The sequence below is a fragment of the Gobius niger genome (genome assembly GCF_951799975.1).
Source record: "Gobius niger genome assembly, chromosome: 19".
Classification (NCBI taxonomy): Eukaryota; Metazoa; Chordata; class Actinopteri; order Gobiiformes; family Gobiidae; genus Gobius; species Gobius niger.
Window position 1 is genome coordinate 8,593,418 of NC_136870.1, and position 27,776 is coordinate 8,621,193.

The 27,776-nt window shown below is 41.4% G+C and overlaps 5 protein-coding genes across 5 annotated transcripts in view; 3 read left to right on the top strand and 2 right to left on the bottom strand.

Annotated features, from left to right (window-relative positions):
* Nucleotides 1-3,567: 3,567 nt before the first annotated feature.
* desi1b (desumoylating isopeptidase 1b) lies at nucleotides 3,568-6,282 on the bottom strand. The gene is made up of 6 exons (XM_079577704.1): nucleotides 5,952-6,282; nucleotides 5,861-5,882; nucleotides 5,706-5,775; nucleotides 5,526-5,635; nucleotides 4,275-4,397; nucleotides 3,568-4,188 (listed from the first exon to the last, which is right to left on the bottom strand). Exons 1-6 carry the CDS (start codon nucleotides 6,037-6,039, stop codon nucleotides 4,107-4,109), a joined length of 495 nt encoding a protein of 164 aa, XP_079433830.1. The 5' UTR covers nucleotides 6,040-6,282; the 3' UTR covers nucleotides 3,568-4,106.
* Nucleotides 6,283-6,377: 95 nt separating this feature from the next.
* Nucleotides 6,378-12,467, top strand: xrcc6 (X-ray repair complementing defective repair in Chinese hamster cells 6). The gene is made up of 13 exons (XM_079576910.1): nucleotides 6,378-6,476; nucleotides 6,719-6,796; nucleotides 8,216-8,328; nucleotides 8,413-8,554; nucleotides 8,781-9,032; nucleotides 9,459-9,645; nucleotides 9,710-9,896; nucleotides 10,099-10,267; nucleotides 10,653-10,814; nucleotides 10,895-11,024; nucleotides 11,662-11,762; nucleotides 11,836-11,952; nucleotides 12,107-12,467. The coding sequence occupies exons 2-13, from the start codon at nucleotides 6,724-6,726 to the stop codon at nucleotides 12,304-12,306; spliced, it is 1,833 nt and encodes a 610-aa protein (XP_079433036.1). The 5' UTR covers nucleotides 6,378-6,476; nucleotides 6,719-6,723; the 3' UTR covers nucleotides 12,307-12,467.
* A 36-nt stretch (nucleotides 12,468-12,503) lies between these two features.
* On the top strand, nucleotides 12,504-17,708 carry LOC306978388 (GTPase IMAP family member 4-like). The gene is made up of 7 exons (XM_079576911.1): nucleotides 12,504-13,146; nucleotides 14,900-14,974; nucleotides 15,061-15,111; nucleotides 15,175-15,225; nucleotides 15,310-15,360; nucleotides 15,440-15,490; nucleotides 16,855-17,708. Exons 1-7 carry the CDS (start codon nucleotides 13,110-13,112, stop codon nucleotides 17,556-17,558), a joined length of 1,020 nt encoding a protein of 339 aa, XP_079433037.1. The 5' UTR covers nucleotides 12,504-13,109; the 3' UTR covers nucleotides 17,559-17,708.
* Nucleotides 17,709-18,920: 1,212 nt separating this feature from the next.
* The window catches only part of LOC306978493 (histone acetyltransferase p300-like), a 28,454-nt gene continuing 19,598 nt past the window's right edge, over nucleotides 18,921-27,776 (bottom strand). Inside the window, exons 2-5 of the mRNA XM_079577041.1 lie at nucleotides 20,652-20,762; nucleotides 19,394-19,505; nucleotides 19,198-19,315; nucleotides 18,921-19,105 (exon numbers count right to left, since the gene is read on the bottom strand). Of these exons, the coding sequence (XP_079433167.1) occupies nucleotides 18,983-19,105; nucleotides 19,198-19,315; nucleotides 19,394-19,505; nucleotides 20,652-20,712 (414 nt within the window). The 5' untranslated portion in view covers nucleotides 20,713-20,762 and the 3' untranslated portion in view covers nucleotides 18,921-18,982. The remainder of the gene's footprint in view (nucleotides 19,106-19,197; nucleotides 19,316-19,393; nucleotides 19,506-20,651; nucleotides 20,763-27,776) is intronic.
* On the top strand, nucleotides 21,077-27,199 carry josd1 (Josephin domain containing 1). The gene is made up of 5 exons (XM_079577039.1): nucleotides 21,077-21,258; nucleotides 21,737-22,420; nucleotides 22,493-22,621; nucleotides 23,270-23,464; nucleotides 24,925-27,199. The coding sequence occupies exons 2-5, from the start codon at nucleotides 22,068-22,070 to the stop codon at nucleotides 25,025-25,027; spliced, it is 780 nt and encodes a 259-aa protein (XP_079433165.1). The 5' UTR covers nucleotides 21,077-21,258; nucleotides 21,737-22,067; the 3' UTR covers nucleotides 25,028-27,199.

Below are 27,776 nucleotides of genomic sequence, written 5' to 3' on the forward strand. Positions count from 1 at the left end.
CCCCACAAAGGCAGTGCCCGGTTCTGCAAAGGCATTTTACACTGACATCTAATAAAATGAAGTATTTGTCCCATTTACTGAATCTTTCTTTGATTTGTTCTAATAATTAAACATTTTATCAGGCATTATTGAGCTATTTTATTTGACAAATAGTCTAGTAACTATGTAGCAGTTTTTGGACTCTATGGAGGAAAGAGAATAGTTTGGGTCGAAACTGTTGCATGTGTATTACAAAGCCCTCCTGGACATTTGAAGGCCTGGAGCATCGCCCCACTCATAATGACTCATAAAGACTCACAACTCTACGATACTGTAACACATGCAGCTGATGCTAATGTGTAACACTCCTTCCAACATGCAAAAAACGGCCCAAAGACACACTTACAATAAACAGTAACAGCACAGAGACACGTATAATGAACATGACATTATAACCTGTAGTTGTACATGTTGATTTACACCATAGGATTTACACACAGTCAAGTGTAGAACGGCCCGCTGAGGTGTTGCAAGGGTCTTGCAAAGGTTTCACAAACAAGGCGGTGGCATGGAGGTATTATCAGAGCCGGTGCTGGACCTTCTGTGGCCCTAAGCAAAAATCCTCACGGGGGCCCTGCATGGTTATTCGACGAAGAGCGTATCCATTTACGGTCCAAACGGTTCCACTGTGCAGTAGTGCAGGGCAGAAGTGGAAAATAATGACCCCAATTCAGGCCCCGTCCCTCTATGTGAAACCACTAACCACTAAGCCACTGTGAGACTGGGATTTAGGACGACTACTAGCCTATTGTCCAACTTTTTAAAATGGCAAATGGTCACATTCTCTCACCTCTGGTTCCTGGCCCACAGTTTTGGAACTGCTGATTTAGAACAAAAACAGGACATATACAAAATAGGACAACGCCTTGATCAATCAGTGTAGCAACACCGTATTGACTAAGATGCGGGGCCCTTGCGGCTGCGGGGGCCCTATGCAACTTGCATAGCTTGCCTATAGGAAACACCGGCTCTGGGTATTATATTACAGAGATGGCTTACTATTGACTCTAACTTTTTCCAGTGTTGGACATTTGATCTAATTAAATCAAATAAATTCTCACAAGTACTCATTATTTGTTTCATTTCTTAAAATGAATAAATGAAATGCCTAGCCATAATACGCTCCCAATCCATGTTTACTTTATAAACAAGCAATAATGTTTGGCCGACGATATTGGGAAAGAGCAGTTGAGAACTGTTGCGCCAATGCGTACAGTCTAAAGCCCTCCTGGCATCATCGTGGGGGAAGACTGTCGAGCACTGCCCCACTCACGTAGGGCCTGCATGGACAGCCTGGAGCAAAGAACACAATGTGGCGCTCCAGCTAATGCTAATGTGTGACAGTCCTTCCAACATGAAGGTTGGCAAAAAATGGCCCTCGGACATGTACTGAGATACGCAAGGGCCGCATGTAACCAGACACACTTGTAGACTGGATTTGAAATTATAACTCGCGGCTATTTGTGGAGGCACATGAGGCCTAGTTACAGTTTTAAGTCCAAAGGAAAGTCTTGTTAAAATGGCCGCACTTGTGATTTGGCTCGATGAACAATAGGGACGTTTCATCAGGAGCAGAACGGTGCAGGCAGGTATTTCAACAGCCGAAACTGAAACTAAAGGGGGTCCAAACACAGACCACAGACCACCAGGGCCTGGAGCTTTGGAGCGGCTAGGGGGGTGTGGGCCCCATACTACTAATCGATCAGTTATTTTGTTTTTGTTGTTGTTTTGTTTTTTGATAAACCCCTCTTTGAACCAAGGTACTTTATTTTTAGATGAATAAATACTAAATGTTTGGCTGGGCTATTGCAATATTATAATTTCATCGACCTTATCTTGTATCGCGCACTTGTAAAATGTGCTGTAACTGTAACTGTATTAAAAGGACAAAGAAATGTTACCATCCATGTCATCCACAATTTCACTGTTTCAGTTGTTATTGTGCCTGTAAACACCTCTTCTTGGGACCAGGGGACACTGTTTTTTACAAGCAATAGGCATTTAGTTTTACTTTGGTATTTTTATAGTGTTTCCAATGTCATTACTTGTATATTTGATTATAGTGCAAGTTGTGCTATAGCGTGTATATATAATAATCTGTTATGGGTTAAAAAGGGCTTGATTAGGATATTTAGAGTGGATTTCTATTTGTTTGTATAAGAAACACAAGTAAAGAGAAAAGAGTATTGGCCAACAGTGCAGTTTTATGATGTACATTCTAGTGCTATTTGTATATCAATGGCTTTAACAACTAAAGCAAAGCAGAGTAGATAATGTGAGGTGACATGGTCCTGACTGATGTAAAGTATGAGAAATGTGGAGAATAAAAATTCTGCACAGAAACATCTTTGTGAGTTTGTCTTTCAGAGCCATTTAAATAAGGTATATCTGTACATGTGCACTTAAAGGGAAATGTGTCTTGTGAATTTAACCAGTCTTCCAAAGCCTCTGGGGCACCACCTGATCCACAGCTTGGTTCATAGTCAGAGGAACCGAGCTGGAGAATATTGATTGTACATTGACAAATAAAGCACTTACTTTCTGTGTTGGGTTGGACGGCTTTTCTTCGAGTGCTTCAGTTTTTCAAAAATCTCCAGCTAGGTTATCCTGACCAAGAGCCTGGTTCAAGAGCTGCAGATGCTACTGAGGGTCTGGGTAAAGGATGGGTCAAATAGGTATTAAAAAAACTTTTTAAAAATCCACTCGTTACACTTCACATTGAATGGCCACACGTGAATGAAAATAAATATATATGTATATTTATATCATATATTTTTTTAAATCTATGCCAAATGGAAAACACTGAACTACTGAACTCATGCCCCAACAACGTGTTACTAACGAACCATTTGCACAAAGATGATCAACTTTCTCGAGTCGTGACAGACCATACGGTGAGGTTGAAATATTCAAGCTTAATCAACGCACTGCTGTGGATTTGCAGACATGTTGAATCTTTGAATCTTTGGACTTCAACACTCTTCAAATGAAGTTAATTAGATCGGGAATATAACTCCAGGCATTAAACGGACTGAACTCCTCACAGTCAAACTCAAAGTGACAAGTTGACAGCAGTCAGCTGTTTGATCAACAAGCTGCACCAACACAAGTGTCACAACCAATGAATGTTCTGTCAAAATGGAGAGACAGAGAGAACGAAAAATACTTAGGTTAACACAGATCTTTTCTGCTGCACACCATAAAGACAAGTGTGCAATATAACTTGTGAATACCATTGATTGTGTTAATGTGTGCACTTCCTTTTTAACTAAATGAAATGTAAGATTTACATTACATTTACATTAAAACATTAATGCTGTATTGCTGAGTAGTTTTTGCAGTACTGCATGAATGTGGGAAGCTTAATCCAGTTGTCAAGTCCCACCGTAAGCCTGCACTGGCATCTAATGGCTGGTTGAGGTATTGCAGAGGGGAGAGAAATAAACAAATGGTAACAGATAGATCATACAGAATTTTAATACTACAGCTTCAGTAGTTTTTGCAAACAGTACGTTGTTATTGTAAAACATTAAATACTTATTTCATATAATCTTTCTTATGTTTTAACATAAGTTCAGAGTGCAGGAGACAATAATAATAATAGTGCAATGTCACTATTTAAGGTATCATAACGTAACTGGTTAAAGCAAGTGCTTTCACAGAATGGTCTGAGAACATTGTAACAATAGACTAGTTGGTCTCTTGTAGATTTACCATTTCCCAGAGAAGTAATCCTGTAAAGTGGAAAAAACTGAGTAGTGTACATTAATCCAAGTATGCTGCTTGGTCCTTCAGCACAAAACATCCGAACAAGATGTTAAGGCACTTGTTATTTGATAACAGCTAAAAATGTGGAAAGAATCTCTTTTCTAACATTATGTAGGTAGCTAATTCCTAATGAAAGTAAAAGTCTTCATATACTGATACAAAAAACAAACATATTCCAGTGGCATTCATATGGCATGTTGCTTTATACTTGTTTAATGCTGCACTGTACTAAACCTCAGTTGAATAGAAGATATAAAAGTGGCTGGTATTTGTTAAAAGTTAACCTGGCTGGACCAACTCTACTGCTGGCCTCTTATGTTGTTGCCTCCTGGACGTATGGTCATGGATTCCAGGAAAGGACGGAGTGCCTGTCCAAATGGCCTGCAACACACGCAGGAGACAAGTGGAGCTGAAGAAATGCAAAGGTGTTCACAAGAGAGAAAAACAAAAAACAAGCGTGGCCTTACGTGGACATTACTTCGGATGGAAGGTCAGTGACGTATGATGGAATTTTCTTCCCAGTGAGAAACTGAGCCACTTCGTCGCTAAAGGTGTTGCAGTTGTGGTCCAACAAGTGGTACTTGTTACCACTGCAAAAGGTGACAAAATATGATTTTAAAAGGAGATATATCGTGCAAAATTACTTTATTATTATACCTTCATTAAGTTTGGACTTTCTACATTTCATTGTGTTATATATGGAACCTGTGACTGCCCAACGCATTATCAAATCCCATAAACCATCATCGGACCAGTTCTGCACACAAGCTGTGTTCATCGCGGCACCATCAATTTGTTATTGTGCTGCTCTACTTAAATCCATGTGCAAAAACCTCTGTATCTGTGTTCGTGAGAGCTGATGTAACAAGTCATTCTCCATTGTGAGATCAAAATCTCTTATCTTTACTGTTTTATCCCATGTCACTTCCACTGATGGCTGTAGGGGAGGTACAAGTTTCATAGAATAAAACTTAAAATTTCAATGCTCAGGTTCACAAAGAATGTTTAAAAGCCCCAATTATGCATAATATGTCATGTCAAACACAAAACAAAACAAAACAAAACATTGGAATATAACCAGGCAGGTTCGTGTGAGGGTCGATTTTCCTCATTGCCAAATGACTAAGGGCCAAGTCAGGAAATACAAATAAATAAATATTGAGAGTATATTGAGAGAATATTGAACATTTTAAAGCACTTTATCCCAAGAGATAAATAAGATTTTAAATATAAAGATATCAAATCACATCTTCCAGGTAATACTTAGTGGCAAGACACCTGAAGTCAAGGAAAAGGGAAAAGTGTATTTGTTAACAGTTCTGGTGCTGGTCGCCCACAAAGTAATTACAGCTAACTGGCTCAAACCGCATTCACCCACTTTGGACCAATGGACTCAAAGACTGAAATCTGTGAGCCGTATGGAGGAAATCAGTGAATCTTTACGATTGAAGAAGGACATATATTTGAAAAATTGGGCACCTATAAACTCATACTTGACAAAATAGTGTTATTTTATCATCTTTTTTCTTTTTTTCCCTCTCCTCTAGAATGTGCTGTTGCATTTAATGGCTAGTACACATTTTAATGCTGTTTCTTTCTCTTTGTAAACACAATGTCTTGATTAGACATGTCAAACAATGACTATGTCAAGGATTTGTCTTGATTCAATAAAAGTAAAATAAAAATAATAATAAAAAAAATATTCTATTAACATTTACCTAAAAGTTGATTCTCCCAGTGAAGCCAAGTACTCTGTGAAGACCTCTTCTGGAACCTCTGTGGAGCCCAGGTCCACTGTTAACTCAGGTGGTCCTAAGATGGTATTACCCTGGAAAATAAATAAATTGTTAAAGGTTGATTAGAAGTCTTCTGACAGCAGGCACAAGATGCACACGTACAGGAGCACAGTAGTTAATTCCATCTCCTCCGAAGAAAAATTCCTTTCCGTGAACCACAATAGCAGTGTGCCTTTAAGAGAAGGTGATGACAGTTTGTTAAACAGGTCAATCAAAGAAATACTACTAGACTTCCAATAATGTAAACGTATACTCACCAAACACCTTCAATCTGTTTCCCTATAATGCCAGAATAACACATGAGTAAGCAACAGTGATAACTGCATTAAATGTAAACTAATCACTTACCGATCATGACAGGGCTAAGCTGTCGAGCCATTCCTTTGGTCACATCATAAATGTACACCTGTACTGGGTATGAGCCTGTTTGCTCCATGGGAAAGCTCACAAATCTAGCAAAACGCAAATGCTAGCTTACAGAAAGAAAGAAGAGCCTGGACGCAAAGGAGCCTTAAAACAGAATAAATAAACAAAAGCAAAAGCTGAAGTTTCAATCAAAAGAGAGTCGTATAAAAGCCGCCCGACACGGCTGAATATGAGAAACTGTTTTATCGAAGTGAAATGGAGACAAATGCTGTGTCACTGACTGTAAACAATGTTTTGCCTGTCAAAAAGTGCATCCTCATGAGCCGAGTTTACACTTCCTGTTTCCAGCAGTGAAATCCCGCCCCCCTTTCCCTGTGATTGGCTAAGGCGCTTGATTGACATGTCTGGGTCCGAATGTGGGCGTGAGGTCCTGTAGCTTTCACGCTTCTGCCGCTGCGCCATTCATTGCAACTAGTCCAGACTTGTGCAGGCTGCAGTAATTCTTTGGTAAGTAAGAATAATGTTATAAACTATTGCATTCGTGCGCATTACCTTCAAATAAGTAGAAGAAACACACAGTAGCATGAACCGCGTTACCAAACTGAGCTGTAGCTACTTATCCACGTACCTTATTTATTACCTTTGAAGGCTAAGCTAACTAGCCTTATATGTAAATGCTAAAGTTTATGGTAAAGTCTATTAGATTTCGATAGAGTCACCGGTGTTTCCTGTTTTTATGCTGAGTACAGGTCCAATGGCAGACTGGACTGCTTTCTACAGAAACGAAGATGATGATGAAGAGCAGGAAGAAGGAGACCAGGGTCCAGGTACAGCTGCAGCACCGCACTTCACCTCTTAACCCCCACCTGAACCCGAGCACATTTCCTCCAGTTTGGTTTTACCCAAATCTAAAAGCTTCTTAAAAATAAAGAGACGTAAACGAGGATGAAAATACGACAAAAACGTGCCAAAAATGAGCCCAAAAAAAAAAAAGCGGAATAAATAAATAAAATGACAGAAAAGCGACAAAAAAATTACAGAAGAGAAAAAAAAAAGAGAGAAAAATATGTCACAAATATGTCGAAAAAGTGACGACAACATGAGGAAAAATCTTAAATCAGTTTTGTAGGCCTTAGCTTTCAAATGCGGCGTTGCTCTGGCTTGTAGGCTGTAAGAAGCTTTTAGATTTGGGTAAAGCCAAACTAGAGAAAATGCACTTGGTTAAGGCGTAAGAGATTAATAACAATTGTTCACAGGATTTTCTATGGTTAAATATAGTAAATATGTCAAAAGCAAAATGTGTTACTTATAGAGACCTTTAGCCTTGGTTTTGTTTCATTAAGTTTTATAAGGTAAAGTACTTTCCATATTACACCAGTGCAAGTAAACGTTGCTCTGCTGTTTTTTTGTTTGTTTGTTTGTTTTTTATTCTGAAGTAATTAAAGCACACATTTGTAACAGTGAGTAACATCTTAAAGACCCTATACCTGATGTTTTGACCATTGCTCTCATTTGTTATTTTTTAATAATCAGTAGTGTCTAAAGTCATTCCCAACATTCCTAGTGCTTTTAGAACATCCCAATTCTTACAGGGACAAGCTTATAAGCCTCTTTCACAGTTTTTGGGGATCACTGTCACAATAATGCTGAAAACAGCCTGCCAGTTCTTGAAAGATCAAAAGTGTTTTGATTAAATATTGTCTTTTTTCACAATTCACTTAAGGGTGTATGATGCAACTTTTTTTCCACAAATGTCAACTTTTTATGTGTAAATAAAAGTTTGTTTGTGCGTATTTGACCTTATAGTGACCCTGCGGCTGTTTGAGCGGTCAGCAGGGCGTCTTTACTTTCCATCACAGTGGTCTCTAGGTCTCTGGTCTTCACTGCTGACGGACCCTCTCACCAGAAAGACGACATATCAATTAATCCTGGAGCATTGTAGAGACCACTATGATTGAAAGTGGAGGCATCATGCTTGCATTAAGGAGGGGGAAAAAACAATTTTATTCTGTTACCAGGAAAAATATTGGGTACTATAACGACACAGAGCAGAGATGCCCAGACTTCCCTATCCCCAGGCATCCAAGGCTAGCTCAGTGACATAGTTCCCCCAGCGTGTCCTTGGTCTTCCACCCAGGACACAGGCAGTTCATTACTTACTAATTAATAACAAAACCTGTACAGCACCGCAAAGGCATTTTTGTTTTTGTTATTTAGCTCTACAAACTCTATTCCACCCGTTACAGGAGACTACAAAATCACAGGCAGAGACAGCCTGGTGTTCCTTGTCGATGCTTCCAAGGAAATGTTTATCAAGGGAGAAGACGGAGCACCTTCCAACTTTGACATGACGATGCAGGTATGTTCAATCTGTGAATATTTCATGTAAAAAGTGATGGATAATAATAATACACATAATAATCAAAGGGCATCATTTGAATAGGTTGTGCGCACTGTGTACACCAGTAAGATCATCAGCAGTTACAGAGATCTGGTTGCTCTGGTTTTCTACGGCACGGAGCAGAGCAAGAACCCCAGAAACTCCTTCAAGCACGTTTACGTGTACCACGACCTGGACGAGCCCGGTAATAACGATCACAACCGATTGAACAAAATAGTCTTTAAAGTCAAATCGAATTCATATGCAGGAAAAAAATGATAATAAAACATGTCCAACCTGCTATCACTGGTTTGGACCTCCACAAATGACTACAGTATAGAATAGAAATAATTAACATGGGTCTGAAAACATCCTGAACCAAATAGTAATAACCAATAGTAGTAACCAATAGCACCGGCTGTCTCCGCCAGGTGCAAAGCGGGTGCAAGAGGTGGATGCGCTGCGGGGATCTAAAGGAGCCCAGCTGGCAGCGGAGACCATGGGCAGCGGGGAGAGCTCGCTGGGCGACGCCTTGTGGTGCTGCGCCAACCTGTACAGTGACATCAAACTGCGCCTGTCACACAAGCGCCTCATGCTCTTCACCTGCCGAGACGATCCGCATGGAGGGAACAGCGGGAAGGACCGACAGGCGCGGACCAAAGCCGGGGACCTTAAGGAGACTGGTATGCGTGACGGTGGACATAATTGTGTTTAATATTGGACATATCAATTGTTTATAGCACTGATATATCGCATTTTATTGCTAAAATAACTGTAAGTGTATAGAAAAACACTTGAAGGACTGAGTTCCAAAGCATCTCTTTTCTTGCTGAGCGCACCCTCTGGTGGCAGCTGGGAAGGATCCATGTGCAAAAGGCTATAAAAGGTTTCATTTTTAGCGTAAGGCATGTTAAGAAAACAATGGCGCTACTCAAAATGTGTTTGGCGATTGGTTAAGGAAATGCAAATGAGGATACGATCTTAGTGCTGTATTAATAAGTTATAAGATTGTTTATACTAAGACAAAAATCCCATGATGTCGTACGTAAATGACCAATATAGAGAATATGTCCGCGCTGTGTGTTGAAACATTATGTTCTTCTCTTTAGGTGTCGTCATTGATTTGATGCATTTAATGAAACCGGGAGGCTTTGACGTCTCACTGTTCTTCCGGGACATCATCAGCCCACCTGAAGATGACAGCGAGCTGGGACTGCAGACTAACCCTTCTGAGAAACTGGAGGACCTTCAGAAGAGAGTCAGGGCCAAGGAGCAGAAGAAGCGGGCAATGGCCAGGTATTTTAATGGTTTTATGCTGTGTTTTCTTCTGCTTATAATAAGTATGTCTGACAACTTTCAGATTGAGCCTGAGTCTCGGCAAAGATGTCAAAATAGCTGTGGGTATGTACGCGACTGCCGTGCAAGCACGCAAACCTGGGGCCATCAAACTGTACCGGGAGACCAATGAGCCAGTCCGCAGTAAAAGCCGCATCTTCCACACACAGACAGGAAGTCTGCTGCTCCCCAGTGAGATCAAGAAGGCCCAGGTAAAAAGACAAACGTCAGCTTTTTGAGCCTGAGCTAGATCCAATAACAAAACCTTTAGGTAATAAACTGAAATACATGAATACATATATATATATATATGACCAGGCAATGCTGTGACATTTTAAAAGAGTATGTATGATTGCTACATACCCTACCTTTTTAAAGTTCACACACACTATCCTGTTCACATGTTTTCTTAAGGTGTACGGTAAAAAGCAGATAGTACTCGAGAAGGATGAAGTGGATTCCCTGAAGAAGTTTGGTGATCCCGAATTGTTTGTTTTTGGCTTCAAACCAATGGAAAACCTCAAACTGCACCATCACATTCGTCCAGCAGTCTTCATCTACCCGGAGGAGGAGGAAGTCAAAGGTGTGGGCATTCTACATCTGCTGCTATTCATTAAAGCCACACTTTTATATGTTGCGACGGCACTAAACTCAAAACATAATTCAACCATGCTAACAATACCACACAGGCTCCGAATGCTCAGGTGAGCAATGCTACATATGAAAACCTTATGTTTGGCTACTCGTATTCAAACCAAAACAGTAACATCTTCATGGAGACGAGCTGGTGATGTCCCGCTACCAACAAAATCACAGGTCTGAGGAAAGGCGTTCAGACCCATGTTTTAACCTGTGATGAAATTAATGTTAATAATTATACAGTATATAACACTGGGTAAAATGTAGTGCAGTATGTTTTTAACTTCATACCCACTGCTTTAACCCTGCATGGTTTCTCATGGCTGTAGGCAGCGCGTGCTTGTTCTCTGCCCTTTTGAAGAAATGCACCGAAAGGAACGTGTTCGCTCTGTGCCGCTGCATCGCTCGCCGTAACTACCCGCCGCGTTTCGCCGCCCTGGTGCCCCAAGAGGAGGAGCTGGATGAGGCCAACGTACAGATCTCACCGCCAGGTAGTAGGCAACGATACCTCAAGTTATCAGCACCTACAAACAGTCATCACTTAAGCTGCGTTTTCTCATTATACCTTCAGGTTTCAATGTTATCTACCTGCCGTACGCCGACGACGTGCGAACTCTTGATACCCCCCAGTGCCCGTGCGCATCGCAGACTCAGGTGGACAAGATGAAGGAGATTGTCACTAAACTCCGATTCAAATACAGGTATTTCCTATGACTTAGTTATCCGTGTTGGCTCAGTGTCACTCCATACTCAGTCATGCTAAGCTACTGAAGTTTTTAAACCTTTGGGCCTTGTTTCAAAATTTGTTGCAAAGTAGTGGAAACTTTTCTTATTGTTATGCAACAGCAGTTATGTAAGTGTTTTTCACAGCAAAGAATTTTTAATTATCTGTTGCATGCCAGACATTTTTAAAGATTATACTTTTCACTGGCATTTGGTAATGATCTTTAAAGACATCTTTTTCACTATCTTGCACTTTGTTGGTTAGAAAATGCAATGTTGAATTAAAACAGCTGAAACAAAATATCCAGCAGCTTGAATTCCTGATTTTTGAACAATCTCACCGCAAGTCCCTCCCACCCCCGTCCCCTAACTCCCCTTTGCTGCGCAGATGTTTCAGTAACTGTCGTGAATCTGGGGCGAGTGCTTTTTACTTTGCGATGAAAACAATCTTAGCAGGAGATCGAGAGGTGAGGAAAGCATAGAATAGCCACTCCACTGGGGAAGATTTAAAGATTACTCAAACATGCGTCAAAGTTGAAACACTATTCCGGGTAGGTTTTGAATAAAGAAAACCTAAACAACATGGCAACTTTTTTGTTTGTTTGCTCATTGCAGGAGTGATGCATTTGAGAACCCGGTCATCCAGCAGCACTACAGGAATCTGGAAGCTCTGGCTTTGGACATGGCCGCCCCAGAAGAGACTGAAGACCTCATCTGTAAGAAGCTCAGAGACTTGACCATTGTTTAGAAATTGCATATCTTTAAATGTCCATCTCGTCAATCTCTCAGTGCCAAAGGTGGACCAAATCGACCAGCGCCTTGGTATTCTTACTGACGAGTTTCGAGATATGGTTTACCCAGCGAACTACAACCCGGACAGTAAACCAGCGCCCAAGCGTAAAACAGGTCAGGCATGTTTACTTGTTTTTATAAACTTCCTAATACACTTTAATAGCATATGCGATTTTAGAGCTTTACGTTTTGTTTGTAGAAATGATTATGAATTCAGAGCAACCAGGTTTTGAGCATTTAGGCCTAAAAGGAACATTCACTTTTGCAGAAGCCAATGGCGGTGGTGCCGAGAAGAAGCCCAAAGTGGAAGTGCCAGAAGACGAACTACGAGCCCATGTGCAGAACGGGACCCTGGCAAAGCTGACGGTGCCTGTGCTAAAGGAGGCCTGCAAACAGTTTGGGATTCGAAGCACAGGGACCAAGAAGCAGGAGTTGATAGATGCTCTGCAGGCCAAACTGGGTTCCTAAGAAATCGAACAAAGCCATGTGGTCACTGTGTTTGCCTTAAATATGTAAAAATCATGTGTGCACTTAGTTTGGAACAGGGGTCTCTCATAGTAGCTCTTCACCCCTTTTTTATAAGTGGCTCCCAAAAGGTTTTCTACATTTCTACATAAGTTCATTGTCTTTCTTTATGTTGAAATATCAAGGCCAAAGTAGATCACAGGACAAAAAAGAAGATTGAGAGCTCTCGACTTGAAATTGCACTACGAAGTACTGTAAACTTTCCAAATAAAACAAAACATTTTGTAGCACCCGCATCTTTTCTTTTGTTACATACTGCATTAGTTTGTGCACCCATCTCCAGCCGCACGACCAGTTCTTCTTGTCCGGTCCAGAGGTGTGCCTTTCAGAATAAAGCCCTAGCATTACTGGCATACTTTGGAGCCACTTGTAGCACTGTGCGTTGTTTCCTCGTGTGGGCAGGCCCGCGCAGGCACAATCAGCCACACATCAGTGGGAAGGAGGGATTAGAAAGACTGCATGACTTGCAATTCAACTAGCTCACTGAAATTCAACAAACCGGTATGAAGCTTTACATTACAATGAAACGTTTGGACTTGGGTTGTTGCCGACCTGTTTATTAAACTCGTTATTCATTGATAGGATTTGCTCGTCATTGCTTCACACTTTTGGACCCTGAAGCTTTCCAGATTGCTAATGTGATCTTCTAGTCACATTATCACCAACTCCCATTTGTGGCTTTCATTCAAAGGTGAAGAGTTGTTAACATCGTCAATGCGGGACAGAGGTCTGTGATCAAAGTGACAATGGAGTGTAAGTGCGACTCTGAAGATGCTGCTTCAGGTAAGTCACATAACACACAGGACTTTTGGTCTGTTTCACCCTAAAAATGCTATTTTGGCAACTTAAAGAAATGCAAATGTACTTTTTCTTACAGCTAAAGAACTTCAGTTATTGTTATTTTTGTTTTATTGAGAATGGCAGTGGATCAGCTGATTTTACAATGTCTATACACTGACAGCTTACTTTACACCTCTGCAAACATGTCCTGAAATACATTTTATTCTTGTTCAGTCATGGTCTCTTTTAACCTCTTAACGCCCGCCTGAACTGAGAGCATTTTCTCCAGTTCAGCTTTACCCAAATCCTGTAGGCCAGTGTAACGCCTCATTTGAAAGCTAAGATCTACAAAACTCATCTAAATGGAACTTTTTCCTCTTGTCATCAAATTTCTTTCCATCTTTTTTTTTGGGGGGGGGTATTCAACTAATTTTGTAACTTTTTTGTCATTTTTTTAAATCAATTTTTTGTCACAATTTTGTCACATTTTTTGTCTTTTTTTGTCATTTTTTGTCACATTTTCGTCATTTTTTCGTCACTTTTTTGTCAAAGTTTTCTCACTTTTTTGTCACATCTTCATCATTGTTTTCGTCTCAGTTCTGTCGCTATTTTCACACCTTTTTTCCAGAAGCTTTTGGATTGGGGTAAAAGCCAAACTGGAGAAAATGTGCTCGGTTCAGGTGGGAGTTAAGGGGTTAAAACATTCATTGCAAATCTACTTGCCATACTTGTCATAAAACCCACAATTTGTAACTTTTCCAACACTGTTGTTGCATCACTGGGCAAGACACTTCACCCACTCTGCCTGCAGGAGTAACCAGTCCCCTCAGATAATCGGTCACAACAGTAAAATTATCTTTTTCTTTAAAAAACAACTATGCTGTGGGCTCAGAGTTTTCCTTGCAATTTACAACTATTGAAATTTAATCCTAAAAAATCAAATTCCAAACCAGCGACATTTTTGTTTGTGGAGACACTGGTAGTGCTTAGTTTGATCCCCCGTTTGGAGAAATGCATTCCCCCAATTTTCATATTTTTCAGGGTAAAGGATCCGGGAAAAAATTGATCTGATATTGTGATATTTACTGAGAGTTCCCGAATCCATCACATTGGACCAAAAGTGTTTCTGAAAATACTCATTTACAAAATAAGCACTTGACACTGGCTTTAACTAAAGAAAATCCAACTCTTGTTTATCACATAATTCAATGTAACACTATTTTTATGAACTAAATATAACTATTTTAACACCATCAGTATCCGACTTTAACTTAATAACATTGTAATAAACTGAGGATCGCACACTAATGTTGTGAAAATGACTTATTGCTGAAGGAAGGAGGGGATTGAACTCACTGACCTCACAAAGAAGGTGAATAGGCTTCACTGGTCTGGCATGTGCATATGTGTGGCCTAGATTGCTAGTATTTACAAGTCCATGCCTTCCTTACCACTCTGTTCATTGATTAGCTACATTTCAGAAAGAGCCTGCTGAATGAATCACAAAACACAACATGCCATTTAGACTGAAACACATTCAGACACATCCCAAAAGTGGATGTTCCATTAATCAACAAAAACCCTGATAAAGGGATAAGAATGTTGGCGATCCTTGGCTCGACGGCACACAATAGGCTGCATTCACCGGTTATTGACCCAAAAAATGGTCCATATCCCCGCATGGATATATAGGTTAAAGGTCAAGTCAAGTGGTGAAAACGCTGCTATTCTAAGCTCACGTTTCCCTCCTCTTTAGGCTGGCTGAGCGACGGCAACATGCAGATGGGAGCCTTCACCGTGGTGGGCTACATCCTCTACAGATTCTCTCAAAGTCAGTCAATCTCTCATAGAAATACATATTATGAAATGCCTCACTGCAAATGGCTGTTGTTGATTCTTTGCGTCCTGGTCCTGTAGCACTCCCTGCTCTCATCAGATGGCCAATTCGCCTGTTCTGTTCCATCACTGGTGAGCAGTCTATAACCTTTACAGTTTTCATAATTAGCCACTAACTATTGTTCTTTCCTGCAGGTTTGTCAACTCTGTGGAGCTGGGTGTCTCGCCTTGTGGGAACTCTCCGTGGTACATTCTTCATTACAGTAGTCACTTGTTTATATGTATAAATGCTCAAAGTATGTATGAAATATACCTGTGTATGTCCTGCAGTGATCAAGACCCTCTATAAGTACCTGTCTCAGTTTTGGCACTTTCTTGTCAGTAAGTAAACTGTTTTGAGTCGTTTAATATGTTTCTGTAGAATATACTTTTTCACTAACATGCTGCACCTCTTCTATAGGGATGTCAGCAAAATTCAGCTGGTTCACACGCATCACCAAAGCTATAACAGGTTTGGCACTGGTTCATTTATGTAGCATGTCTTTCAAGATTATAAGTGAACTCAGCTTGGTTTGACCAACCTCTTTCCATAGTCCTAACTACATTACAGTGCCTTTTCTTCTTTTATATGTTTAGTGATTGGACAAATACCAGTAGTTTTGAACAACTCAGTCTATATACGGCTGGGCAATATATGGCAAGTCACGATTGTGTTTGTGCATATTGATCAAGCGGTTTATTATCATAAACCTACATTAGTAGGTTTACAGCAAGGAACCACTCACCCATTCACACACTGGACAAGCAACCCAAAACCTATTCATATTTATCTGGAAAAGTTTGAAATGAAATTATTAAATTGCCGGTAACCCTTAAGATTACAGCCCACCAGTTCCATGTGTAGGTACAGGGAACAAGAATTAGTAATTACACCTGTAAGTAGTTAATTACACATTAAAGTGCAAGGCTGTACAAAGTGTATTTGCAGGTGTTTTGGCGTTAGATGTGCCATTTTTTAAAGTTTAAAAAAAATTGTAATTTGACCGTAATAACTAACACACAAATACACCATACCTAATGCGTAACTACGCATGATACTATGTAATCTAAAGTGAGACGCTGTACACCTTTGTTACACCTTGTACGCCTTTGTTACATGCACACCTATATGTTGTACACCTTTATTAAATCTCTACTTTACCTTATATTATTACCCACACATGGGCTGTAATCTAAAGAGTTACTAAATTACCTTTTTGACCCGTAGCACTTCCTGATTCACATTGAACATGTCACATCTTTCAGCCGCTAGAAGTCTTCATAATACACTTGTGAGCTAATCACAGAGGCTGGTCGTTTGTGTGGCCAGAGCAAAGGCGGTGCGCTCTGCCTGATCTCGTCAGACCTGGGAAGCTAAGCAGGGAATGGCCTGGTCAGGACTTGGATGGGAGACCGTTTGGGTCTGTAGTGTAATGTACTGTGTGAGTGAGTGGTTGGTGGTGGTCGGAGTGGCCGATGGCGCAGACTGGTGGCCTCGCTGCCGTCAGTCTCCGACTGGGCAGCTGTGGCTAAAATAGTAGCTCACCACCACCAAGTATGGAGTGAATGAATAATACAATGTAAAGCGTCTTTAAGTGTCCAGAAAATCACACTAAAACGATCACAACTTTTTCAATCAATTTTAGTTTTTAATTTTAAAAACATACCAGTTAATATTTTGATGCTTAGACGAGACATACCTTTTCTGCCCACCTCAAAATAAAACAAAAAGGTGCATACTGTCCACTCTAATTACCATTTAATAGCTTCCTTTCACTCCTGCAAACTATACCAAACCAACCATCTATAGCTGAGATGTTCATGATTTCTTTGCAGGTGCTTCCGATGACGACCTCTCGGATCTACCTGGACTCAGAATTGTCCTCCTCAGGCCGTGCGACGAGCGGCCCAGCTCCCTGGCTGACTTTCTTTTGGGCACTGTTTCACTAACAACAGATTCATCCCGAGAAAAGCCTCTTTTACAAAGCACCAAGAGGACAATAGTTCTCAACGAGGGTGAGATCACGATCATCGACGCCCCGGCTCTCCCAGGGCTAACCCTGGACAACGCCACCAGAGCTCGAGAAGCTCTGAGAAGCCTTCAACTCTCCACTCCTGGTCCGCACGCCTTCCTCATAGAAACCCCCATATTGAACACAGAGCTCCACCACGACCTCAACCGCGTGACCCGAGCCGCTGTCCAACTTTTCGGCGAGGACGTAACGAACCACACCATCCCCGTGGTCACACACAGACACAACTTGAGTCCACGGAAGATAGATCACCTGCTCCACTCGCAGCCCGGCAGCTACAAAAAGGTGCCTCTTGAGTGCCCGCTAAAGCCAGAGGTGGTGAACATCAGCACCGAACGCTCCGGAGATGACTTGAACGCATCGCGGATCAGGTTACTAAAGCGCGTGGCGGAGTTGAAGAAGATGAGGGGGGATTTTGTCCACGAGCTGCAGAGAAGAGAGGAGCGCGTCAGGGAGGAGCTGCTGACGGACATGGCCGACGTGCTGGCAATCAAACTGGGACACTGAACTCGAGAGAGTGGTGGTGCTTTGTGAGATTGAGTCCTGTCACGGGTTATTTAAAGCTAAAAAACATGCACTCCTGGTTTCGTCTGTGTCCATGTAAACGCAGCATCCTTGTTTCTCTGCCCCGCTGATGTACTGCACATATGCAAACTCTAAAAACTGCAGCTGGGGCTGGTACTTAGGCTTTTAAAACTGTATCTTGTAATAATAAACAAAATATCTCTGTGTACCTCACAAAGCAACCACTCCGTGGTAGTTCCAGAGGCCGTTGCTCTCGGACTAAGCTGTCTTTGGGCCTCGACACAAACCTCCAATCTGTAGAAGTGCAGGAGTGGAGGGGGGGCCCAGAGCTTTGCCTGGTCAGAGGGTCAGGTCATAAATGTTATTATTTGAGCAAATTATATGGTTAAAAATCATCAAATATGACTGAGAAAGGGTTACAGGTGCATTAAACACTCCAATTTCAGTGTACACTTTTTGATATGTTTGGGGACAGTTTTGGACTGGAGCATGTGCAGGGGAGCCCCCCCTGCAAGTAAAAAGGTAGGGAACCACTACTCTATGGTGTTAAGTGCTTACCTGGATAGTTCTTGTCCCTTCATTTAGAGAAATGTGTTTTAAAGTCATGCATTAGCAACATAGCTATAGTGCTCCTTACCATATTGCCACTTCTGAGGAGTGGAAGTGGAAGCTTCCGACTAAACAACAGAAGTGGAAACTTCTGACTACCTCACGATTTGTAATGCGATACTCAATCAACATATCGCACATATGAACCTATACAAAATATAATGTTTTTTGTAAAAAAAAAATATATATATTTGTATACATATTTTTATGATTTACATTTAATCATGTGCCTTGTTCCCCTTTTTGTCTGGCGTCACACGAGTCACACGACTGAGAGCTTATGCAAACACAGAGGTCAACAAAAGTGGAAAAAAACATCCGCTCTCCCTGTTGGACGATTGGACTTTTAGAAGCCAAAGCTTGTGGAGTGGAGTTTGTAAAGTGTGACAAACCCTGCAGTCGTCATCTTGTCATTTCTAAGTCTGTACCGTTTGATGTTTGAGTCTCTAAGAGAATTAAAAATGAACCATTATAGAAAATTCAGCAAAGCCCCTTTCTTTTATCTGTGCGTGTGGCTGTGTTCTATGCTGTGGCCAATACTGTAGGCTAAGGTGTGGACTGTACTTGCTGCTCAGTCATGCCCACTCACTTCATAATTTATGATTTATCAAACTTTAAAGACCAACCAGTAAGAAAAAGAGTTCAGGCCAAACTGCAACTAAAGGTATTTACTTTATATTGTACATATACATGAATGGTATAAGAAGATAAATCTCTAAAGTTCCTAATCGTGTCAGAAATTATAATTTGATTTAAACTCTTTTTCTAAGAAATTAGAAATGTGAGTTTTTCTGTCCCTAAGGCCCCACACCACCAGGCCCAAGACCCAAACCCTGGTTTTGCAGCCGCGTTCTCCTTTTCTCCTCCAGTTCCATCTGAATCTTGTAGATCTTTTCAGCAAGCAGGTGATAGTACTCCACCTATGAGGAGAGACAGTCAGTAAATCTCTGGGCATTGCACACATGCTAGACTGATTTTTTAAACAGAAACTGCAGAGTCTAGACCAACTTACTCGAGTGTTCGCAGATTCATACGTGTCTCCCTCTACTTTTCGAGCATAAGCCCAGACGTTCTTCATTCGTTCATCGTTCAGCGCAGCAGGATCCGAGGTTGGACAGATTGCTTGCAGCCTGTGGGAAGAAATTTTAAAAATATAAATGAGTACTCAGTAAGTGTATTGGGTTAAACAGTCTGGCATCACTACTCACAGCTTATGGACCAAGTGGTTCCGTAGGTCTTGTGTGATTTCCTCATGCCAGCCTTTCCTCATGCCAGCGGCAGAGGGAGCGGCTGCACCATTGACTCCCATAGGATTTGGATCTGAAAAAAATGATTTGCTAATTTTACATGGTCTACCATGTAGACCAGTGTTTTTCAACCACTGTGCCGTGGCACACTAGTGTGCCCCGAGATATTGTCTGGTGTGCCTTGGGAAATTATCCAATCTCACCTAGTTGCATTATTATCCACAAATAATGTACCGTTTTCGAGTGTCTGTGCTGTCTAGTGATCGGCAGAGTAACCATATTATACTCTTCCATATCAGGTAGTTAATTTCTTTGAGACAAGAGAATTAGTGATGCATTGAGGCATTGTGGCTAGTGAGACTATAGTGTATTTTAATCTTTGATTTTTGTGTTTGGGTTTTTGGCCTTTTTGCTTTATTTTCTGCATCTGTTTATACATATACATGAATAAACTCAGAATGAAATCAGATTATATCCATATCAGATTATGTACATCAGATTATGCTGGTTAAATGTCACTTCAATAATCTGAGAACTCCTGATATCAGATCATGATCAGATTTTTTGGGCTGTATGTAAACGTAGGCCCTGCGTCCTGGAAGAGAGCTCTAAAAAGCTTTTGCATAATGGATGCAAAGACTTGGTGTAATATAAGACTTAAAAAGGTTTTATATTTTCTTAAGTAATGATCTCATCACTCTTCTGGGGCCAATGGAACGCAAGTCCAAGCCTCTATAAAGGGATTTTTCAGATGTGAACATATACAGTTTATGATTTGAACCTGCCTCAGAGCTGATCTGATTGCTAAGAAATACCTTATCTACTAAATTGTGCTTTTCTGACACAAGTTGTCAAATTATTTTTCCCAACATAGTGAAGACGTTACATAATTATAACTATATTTATACAAAATGGTTTATTTTACAGGAGAAGTAGGCTAGTTACATTTCTCCTTCTAATTAATTATAAAACAGTGTATGGCCTTTTATTTGATGTTATTGTAGGAGATCAAGATAAAGTTGCTGTGTTTGCGGCATTTGTCCCTTGGGAACTTCCAAATGAAGTGTCTTAACAACTCTTTAATGGTCACAAGATATGACAAACAGTCCTACTATTCCATTTTACAAACAAATAAAAGTTAAATCAATAAATAAAAGTTATCATTATCATCATCATCATCATGACCCTCATAGGTCGGAATCAGCACAAACGTACTCACCTCTGGGGTCTAGCGGCCCCATGTCAGCCGGAGCCTGGACCGACCCCCTCCTGTTGGACATGTTGGTCCTGGATCTGGTGGACTTGTAGGGGAGACCGAGGGCTGGCTGGGCTGTTTGGCTTGCTGGTCACCAGGAAAGGAAAGCCGCTCGAAACCTATGGCGGAAGAGCTGTGCGAGAACCGCCTATTAAGCTTTGATACAAACGCATTAGGGAAAGTTTGTATTTTTCTTTTTCTTTTAATTGTACCTGAACTATTTAATTTGGCCTCTAACTGGGGGAATAATTTACTGTTTCTTTTTCTTTAAAGTAAAAGTAGTTTTCGCAGCCTCTCGGGAGGGACTTGATGATCCACTGACGCAGCGTGACTGGATTCAGTAGTGCGCATGCGCGCGCGTCTGCACTCAGGGGAGAGAGAGAGAGAGAGAGAGAGAGAGAGAGAGAGAGAGAGAGAGAGAGAGAGAGAGAGAGAGAGAGAGAGGGGCAATGAGCAACACCAGGAAAAAGTGCTAAAGACAAAGGACTGGACAGCACTCGTGGAAAGAGTTGCCAACACATATTGACATCCTCGTGCGCTTTGTCACAGCCTCCCAGAGCCGAGACGTCGGGTAAGCTTCCGCTGATCGCACACGAAGTTACAAGGCGAAGCGCAGAGGCAGACGTTGTGTGTTTATGTATGTAAGAGGGGCATGGGTGCTAACTCTTTCTACCAACAATTCAATGTCTTTAAGATCACGTTCAGACGCACTGCAACAGCGACTTGTGTGTGTCCCTGAATGTGCAGGAGCTCGCTGTGGTGCTGTCATGTTTTTGCTAGCTCCCCGATCAGCCTGCTTCCTCTGTCCACATCACACTGCTGGAAATGTTTACCTTCTGCTCATTTTGGAGTCTGCTGACCGAAACGACACTGGAGTGTTGTTGGAAGCAAGAGGCAGGAGCTTCAATAGTAATAATATACTGCATTATAATGTGCAGTGGTAGATGTACTTTTGAGCCCTGGGTGTTTTTATTCTATTGCCATATTTGTAGTGTCTGCTGATCTAAACGTAAAGTCTCTTACTAAAGACTCTTTTGTGTGTTTTCCAGGACAAGTCTGCAGCTAGTGTCGGGGTAAATCAGAAAAGAAGGCTTCTGAGGAGAGGGAACTTTGAGATATTGCCATGTTGCTGACCGTGCAGCGGCCGTGGTGTTGAAAGAGCTGGTTTTGAAACATTGGAAGAGCCTCATTGCTTCAGTCCTCGTTGATTTGGAGAACAGGTGTGGTTTGTATTGAGGAACTAGAGGTGTCCGATACCTCCGGCTCCTGAGACCCTCTCCACCAAGAGGTTGAGGGGTTGCCATGGCAGTGATCGCCATGACACCCATGTAGTGCACGGAAGGTAGCGGCCGTGGAGGTAGCAGTGGGGCTGGAGGAGGCATGGGTAGTGCTCCGTATCCGGCCGGGGAGTGGAAAGGGAAGGGCAGAGGAGGTCTCCAGGAGCTGGGATGCATGCCCTGGAAGGTCAGCAAGCAGAAAGGCCTCGGGACCGGGGCCGAGGGCATGATGGGAGCTGAGGAGAAAAGGGCTATAGATCACAGAGACTGTCAGCAAGAGGTGTCCTCCTCCTCCTCGTCGCTGTCCCCACAAGCACCACCTCCGTCCTCTCAAACACCGCCCAGCATTTACCACGAGAAGCAGCGCAGGGAGCTGTGCGCCCTGCATGCACTCAACAATGTCTTCCAGGACGGGACGGCCTTCACGAGAGATGCTTTACAGGAGATATACCAGAGGTGAATAAGCACGTGCTGTTGTTGACACCGTTGCATGTATATTTTCCATAATATTTTCTGTCATCATTGCAGGCTTTCACCAAGCACTCTAATGACACCCCACAAGAAGAGCATGCTGGGAAACGGGAACTATGATGTAAATGTCATCATGGCTGCCCTGCAGACCCGGGGCTTCGAGGCAGTGTGGTGGGATAAAAGAAGGTAATTAAATGTCTAGTCGGCCTTTTCTACTGGAACATGCTTGAGCTCTACTTCGCTCTAAAAGGCATTCATCTACCAAACTTTCACAGATAACACCCGATGTCCTTCTCCCTTCAGATAAAACGAACCAAGTCGGTACTAAGCAGACAACTAACCCGCTTCCATTAGCCCCCGTTCAATTATTGCCGCTTGGTTCCTCTGGCTCTTTGGCTTTGCACTCCAGAAAAGCGCCATAAATCCCTCAAAAAGCAGCATTTAGAGCCGGGCTGTTAAAAGTGGAAAAATGCCACACACCCTCATTGTGCTGAATATCACATCTGTCCAAAACATTCAAATGAAGCGAGACAATTGTGAACCTGATGCCTGCCCTGTATGTGTCCTCTCCTGCCCCTCAGCTGTGCTCTTTGGTTAGTCAGCAGCTCGATTACTCCCGAGCCTCTCAGACTGTTTTATCAGCGGCCCCATGTTATCAGCTCCACGAGACGCACAAAAACAATCACTGACACACTTGTATCAGGAGCTGAACTCGCTATCAGACAGGCCCATATTCCTGTTTTTGACCGACTTGTAGAGACTTAAACGGTAAAAATATCATAGCACAGCTGGTCCAATTGTGTGTAAATGGTCGTGTTTTTTTCTTTTTGAAAGGGACGTGGGCAGTATCGAGCTGTCTAATGTAACCGGCCTGATCCTGAATGTTCCGTCCAACCTGCGCTGGGGCCCTTTCCGTCTGCCGCTCAAACGCCAGCACTGGATCGGAGTCCGAGAGGTGGCCGGGACCTACTACAACCTCGACTCCAAACTGCGGGGCCCCCAGAGCATTGGCTGCCCTGAAGAGCTCAGGTCAGTGTGGGCTCAATAGCATGTTTTGAACTCCGAACAACTGTCATGTTTAAAGCCCCTATATTATGCTTTACCTGGGCTTTCTAAACTGGTGTCCTTAGACCTGTTATTTTTGTATCTTGAAATAATATGTTTATACAAAATTCCTCTTAAAGCAGTACTAAGTTATTTACCTTTAATAAATCCTTTTCTAGTCCCTTTCATCTCCCCCTGGTGTTTCTGGCCAGAAAACCAGACTTGCAGCTTTCCTGCTCCGGAGTCACCAATACACACTAATGGAATCACGAAGAAGACGCTAACAGGCTAATGGGCAAAGCTAACTGCGGGCTAGCAGCACTTAAACAGTATTTACAGCAAAGTTTGAGTGAAAAAAAAAATCTCCATTGTGTTATTGGATGAACAATATCCCTCTCTCCCTTTGTCCTTTCTGTCAGCGAAGTATTTACTCTCACGGATAATTAATGAGTAAAAAAAAACGCAACATGCTACGACACCTGCAGTGGCGCTTATGGCCTCCAGGGGCATGAGTTACTTAGTACTGCTTTAACTTATATGTATATCTGAGTGTGAAGGAGGGACAGAGACTAATATTAAGCAGGATAACTGAAGCATATGTAAATGGAGCCACTCCAGGTCTCTTTTCAATTAGGCTTTAACATTATGACATAATGACGTAATAGGTTCATATTATGGGTTGCAGAAGTGTCTCATATTCTGTTTTATTCAGGTTTAAGGAGAACATTTTTATTGGTATTTCATATTGTTGTATTTTATCAATTAAAATAATCATTAGAAACAGGCAAAAGTATTTTAGCCTCTTTTTCTGACTTGGAGGGGATTGAAGCAGATTAATAAAGGCATTTTTTGGACTGAAGGCAATTTGTGTCCTGAAATGACCAGAGCAAATTCTGTGCAGCTGTCTTGAGTTTTATTAACACAAGAACGGCACCTCATGACATCAGCTGATGGAGCAGAGCATTTTGTTTACTTTAAAGTGGACATTTCATGCATACAGGGCTTTTTGGCTGCCTCAGCGTTGATATTTTATCATTTGAAATGATGTCTCTGTAAGACTTGGATAGCAACAATGAAATACAGGCACTAGAGCTTGAGAAGACTTTGCATGGGGCTCCTCCTGCTGGCCGCTGTGGGAATAACTTTCCATTTTGCGGTGTGGTTAGTAGCTTGCGGCGCAGAATGTTTCAGAACCAATATAATGTTGGATTATGGGTTTTACTAATGTCAGGCAATTGTATCCAGGAATTGGCCTCTCTCCATGAATCCAAAACATGTTATAATGAGATGGCTTAAAGCTCAAAAGAGTCGGTTTTACTTTAAAGTACATGAGTGAGTGAAACGAAACAAAACACAGTAGTGGCCTTGATGTGGAAACGCATGGTTAAAAAAAAGAGCATATGTTTGATTGCTTAACTCTTTTTTTTCTGTTGACTTTTGTTTAGGAAGTTCCTCCGTCAGCAACTGCGAGGGAAAAACTGTGAACTTCTGTTGGTGGTGTCCGACGAAGTAGAGGCGCAGCAAACATGGCGGCGCCGCGACAGCTAAGGGAAGTTGTCCTAAGTTTGTCCACAACTGAATCACAAGCTGAACTAAAGGAAGTTGAGTGACCAGGCACTTCTTGGATGCACACTTAGAATACAGTACAAACCTTTGCCCTTTCCCCTTTTTTGAGTCTTGTTTACACCACCACTGCTGGACTCAAAAGGAGTTAACGCAAACACTTGACAGGGAGTATCACAGTCCTTTATTTGCCACAGACTTGAAAGTAAAAAAAAAAAAAGAGAAGTTACTGTGTTTTTTTAATTGACTCTTTTGCTATGTCTTTTTTTTCATTCATTCACCAGTTCTTAAGATACTGCAGCCGGGCATAGTAAAAAGTGCCATCTCTTGTGATCTCTAATAGCCATTGATGCTGTGTTTCGTCACCTCGACAATCTCGAGGCGCACCCCGTCCGCGAGGACTCATTTGTGAATGTTTTCTCAGAAGAACTTATGAGCATTGCATTTGTCCACTTTCCCCACACCACTGACCAGCCTCAGTCTGTCGTACACACAACTACAGTCGGCTCAGAAAGTTTTCAGCTCTCTTTTAGTTACTTCTATTCTATTATTTAGCTGCCTGAAAATAAAAAGCAAACATCATTGCATTTATCATTAAATAATTTGTAATGTGAACAGTTTGACACTCAAATATGAGAACTTTGAAAGCTTGGGAAAAATATTTGAAAAAAATATATAGCTTCTCAGATGATTTGGGGAAATATGTTTGCCCATTACATCGATCAATATCTGTCGAATACTTTTCAATTCCTTTAAAATTCCTTTGTCAAGTTTATGTACAACACTAGTATTTGTCGAAAGTGGTGCTTGGCTTTAGGCCGCTGTGGGATGGCTTGACTCGGGACATTTGACTAGGAAAAACATCATCCTGTGACAAAGCAAACAGGCCTTCTGCTGCTGTCCAGCTCCAAAACCATTCCCTGCTCTTCAATCATAGTCACATGGTTATTGATTTTCTTAAGAATAACATGAAATATATATGGCATCAGAATTCAATATAATAACAGAAATGAATAGAAAGAATGCTTTCTGAACCGACTGCACAGCCTCTTTCTTCACAACTGTGTCACATTAGCAACCAGCAATGCAACACCTTGCTCGAGCGCTCCCTCTGGTGGGGGTTCTTTGATATCCGTTCCAGCATATTGTATTTTATCCCCCTCATATTATTTTTGCTTCATCACAGAAAGTGATTTAGCTTTCTATTGGGGAACTTCTACTGCATATTGTCGTTCATTTCTTTTCTTATTTCTTTTCGTGAGTTACTGACAACGACATCACAAGTGCTAAACATGCCAAATGCAGTCAATTCACACACTTGACATAATCAAAATGTCTGTTTTAATATCAGCCAAATATGTACAATGTCATAGGTCTTACTGTCTGTAGTGGTCACAAATATGTTAGAAGTTTTTTCTTGTTTTGTCAAGTGTCAGTAGATGGAGCAGAGAAGAAGAATAGCGTGCCTGAGTGCAGATAAGTCTTGAAAAAGGAAATGTGAAGTGAACACATGTCCAGGTAGACATGTGATGTTCAGTGGTTGAATATTGTAAAGTGAGCCTGCAAAAGAGATTCCAGTGATGATGTAATTATATTTTCATTATTATTGGCCTTATACATTGTTTACATAAAAAAAAAACATGCTTTGGATGATGAAGAGGGGCCAATGTTAAAAAATAATAAGAAGCACCATATTCAAAATGGCCAAGGACCTTACCCGTAAGTCTCCAGTCCCACTCACCTCAACATCCGCGCTGGAAAACTGAAGTAAAAATCCTATTCATTTTTCCCTTTTGTAATATTTGTTCTATTTAACGGTTATGACGACATAGCTGATCAGCATCCATCACTCTTTTCTTCAGAACCAGAGTGGGTTTCGACGTGAGAGGGCACTGTTGAGTTTCATATCCATAACATTGAAAGCGACCGTTTACACATCAGTCCATCTCGCGTAACTTTCACTAAGTCCGAACTTAAGAGTTTGTTTTTCTGTGATGCATTGGCTGTATGTTTAGTATCAATCACATGAAAAACGTATCACATTTGCTGTGCCATGGCAATCCATTCAGCTGTAAAATGAAAAAAATATATATATATCTTGCTGTATTTTTCTTTTGTATTTTTGCATATAAATAAAAAGCGTTATGTTATGCATTATCCTGACTGTTGAAGACGTTTGAGCGCTGAAGTACATGTCAGCTACCCGAGTTACTTATAGGATAAAAAAGTACTGTTTACTTCAACTTGACAAATGCACAGTAATTAAAACTTTGTGTGACTCTTTCCACCGTGAGTACATTTGTAAGCGACGAAAGCTGCATGTAGACTTATGCAAATTAGTTGAATATTCAAACTAAAATGGACTTCTCAGTTCTAGGCTTGTATTTTCACTAAGTACTTTTTTGTCACTATTTGGTTTGCACCTTTTTACTTAAAAAAACAATTATTTATAAAATTCTAAAAGTTATTTTACTCTTACTTGAGTAATTATTTTTGGCTATACTATATCTCTGCTAGCTATAACCAAAACTAGTTTTGTAGTGGAGGTATTTTGAGCACTGCAATGATCAAAACAAGTGCGGTGAAGATGTGTGAACAAAACATAGTGCAGCATCACCACATCAACATGTGGGGCAAGTGTTTTCAACTCTTGAGAAAGAAGGCTGGACGTGTCGGCAGCAAGTCCTCCAGAATCATCACACTGAACACGGGGGCTCCCCAAGGCTGTGTGCTG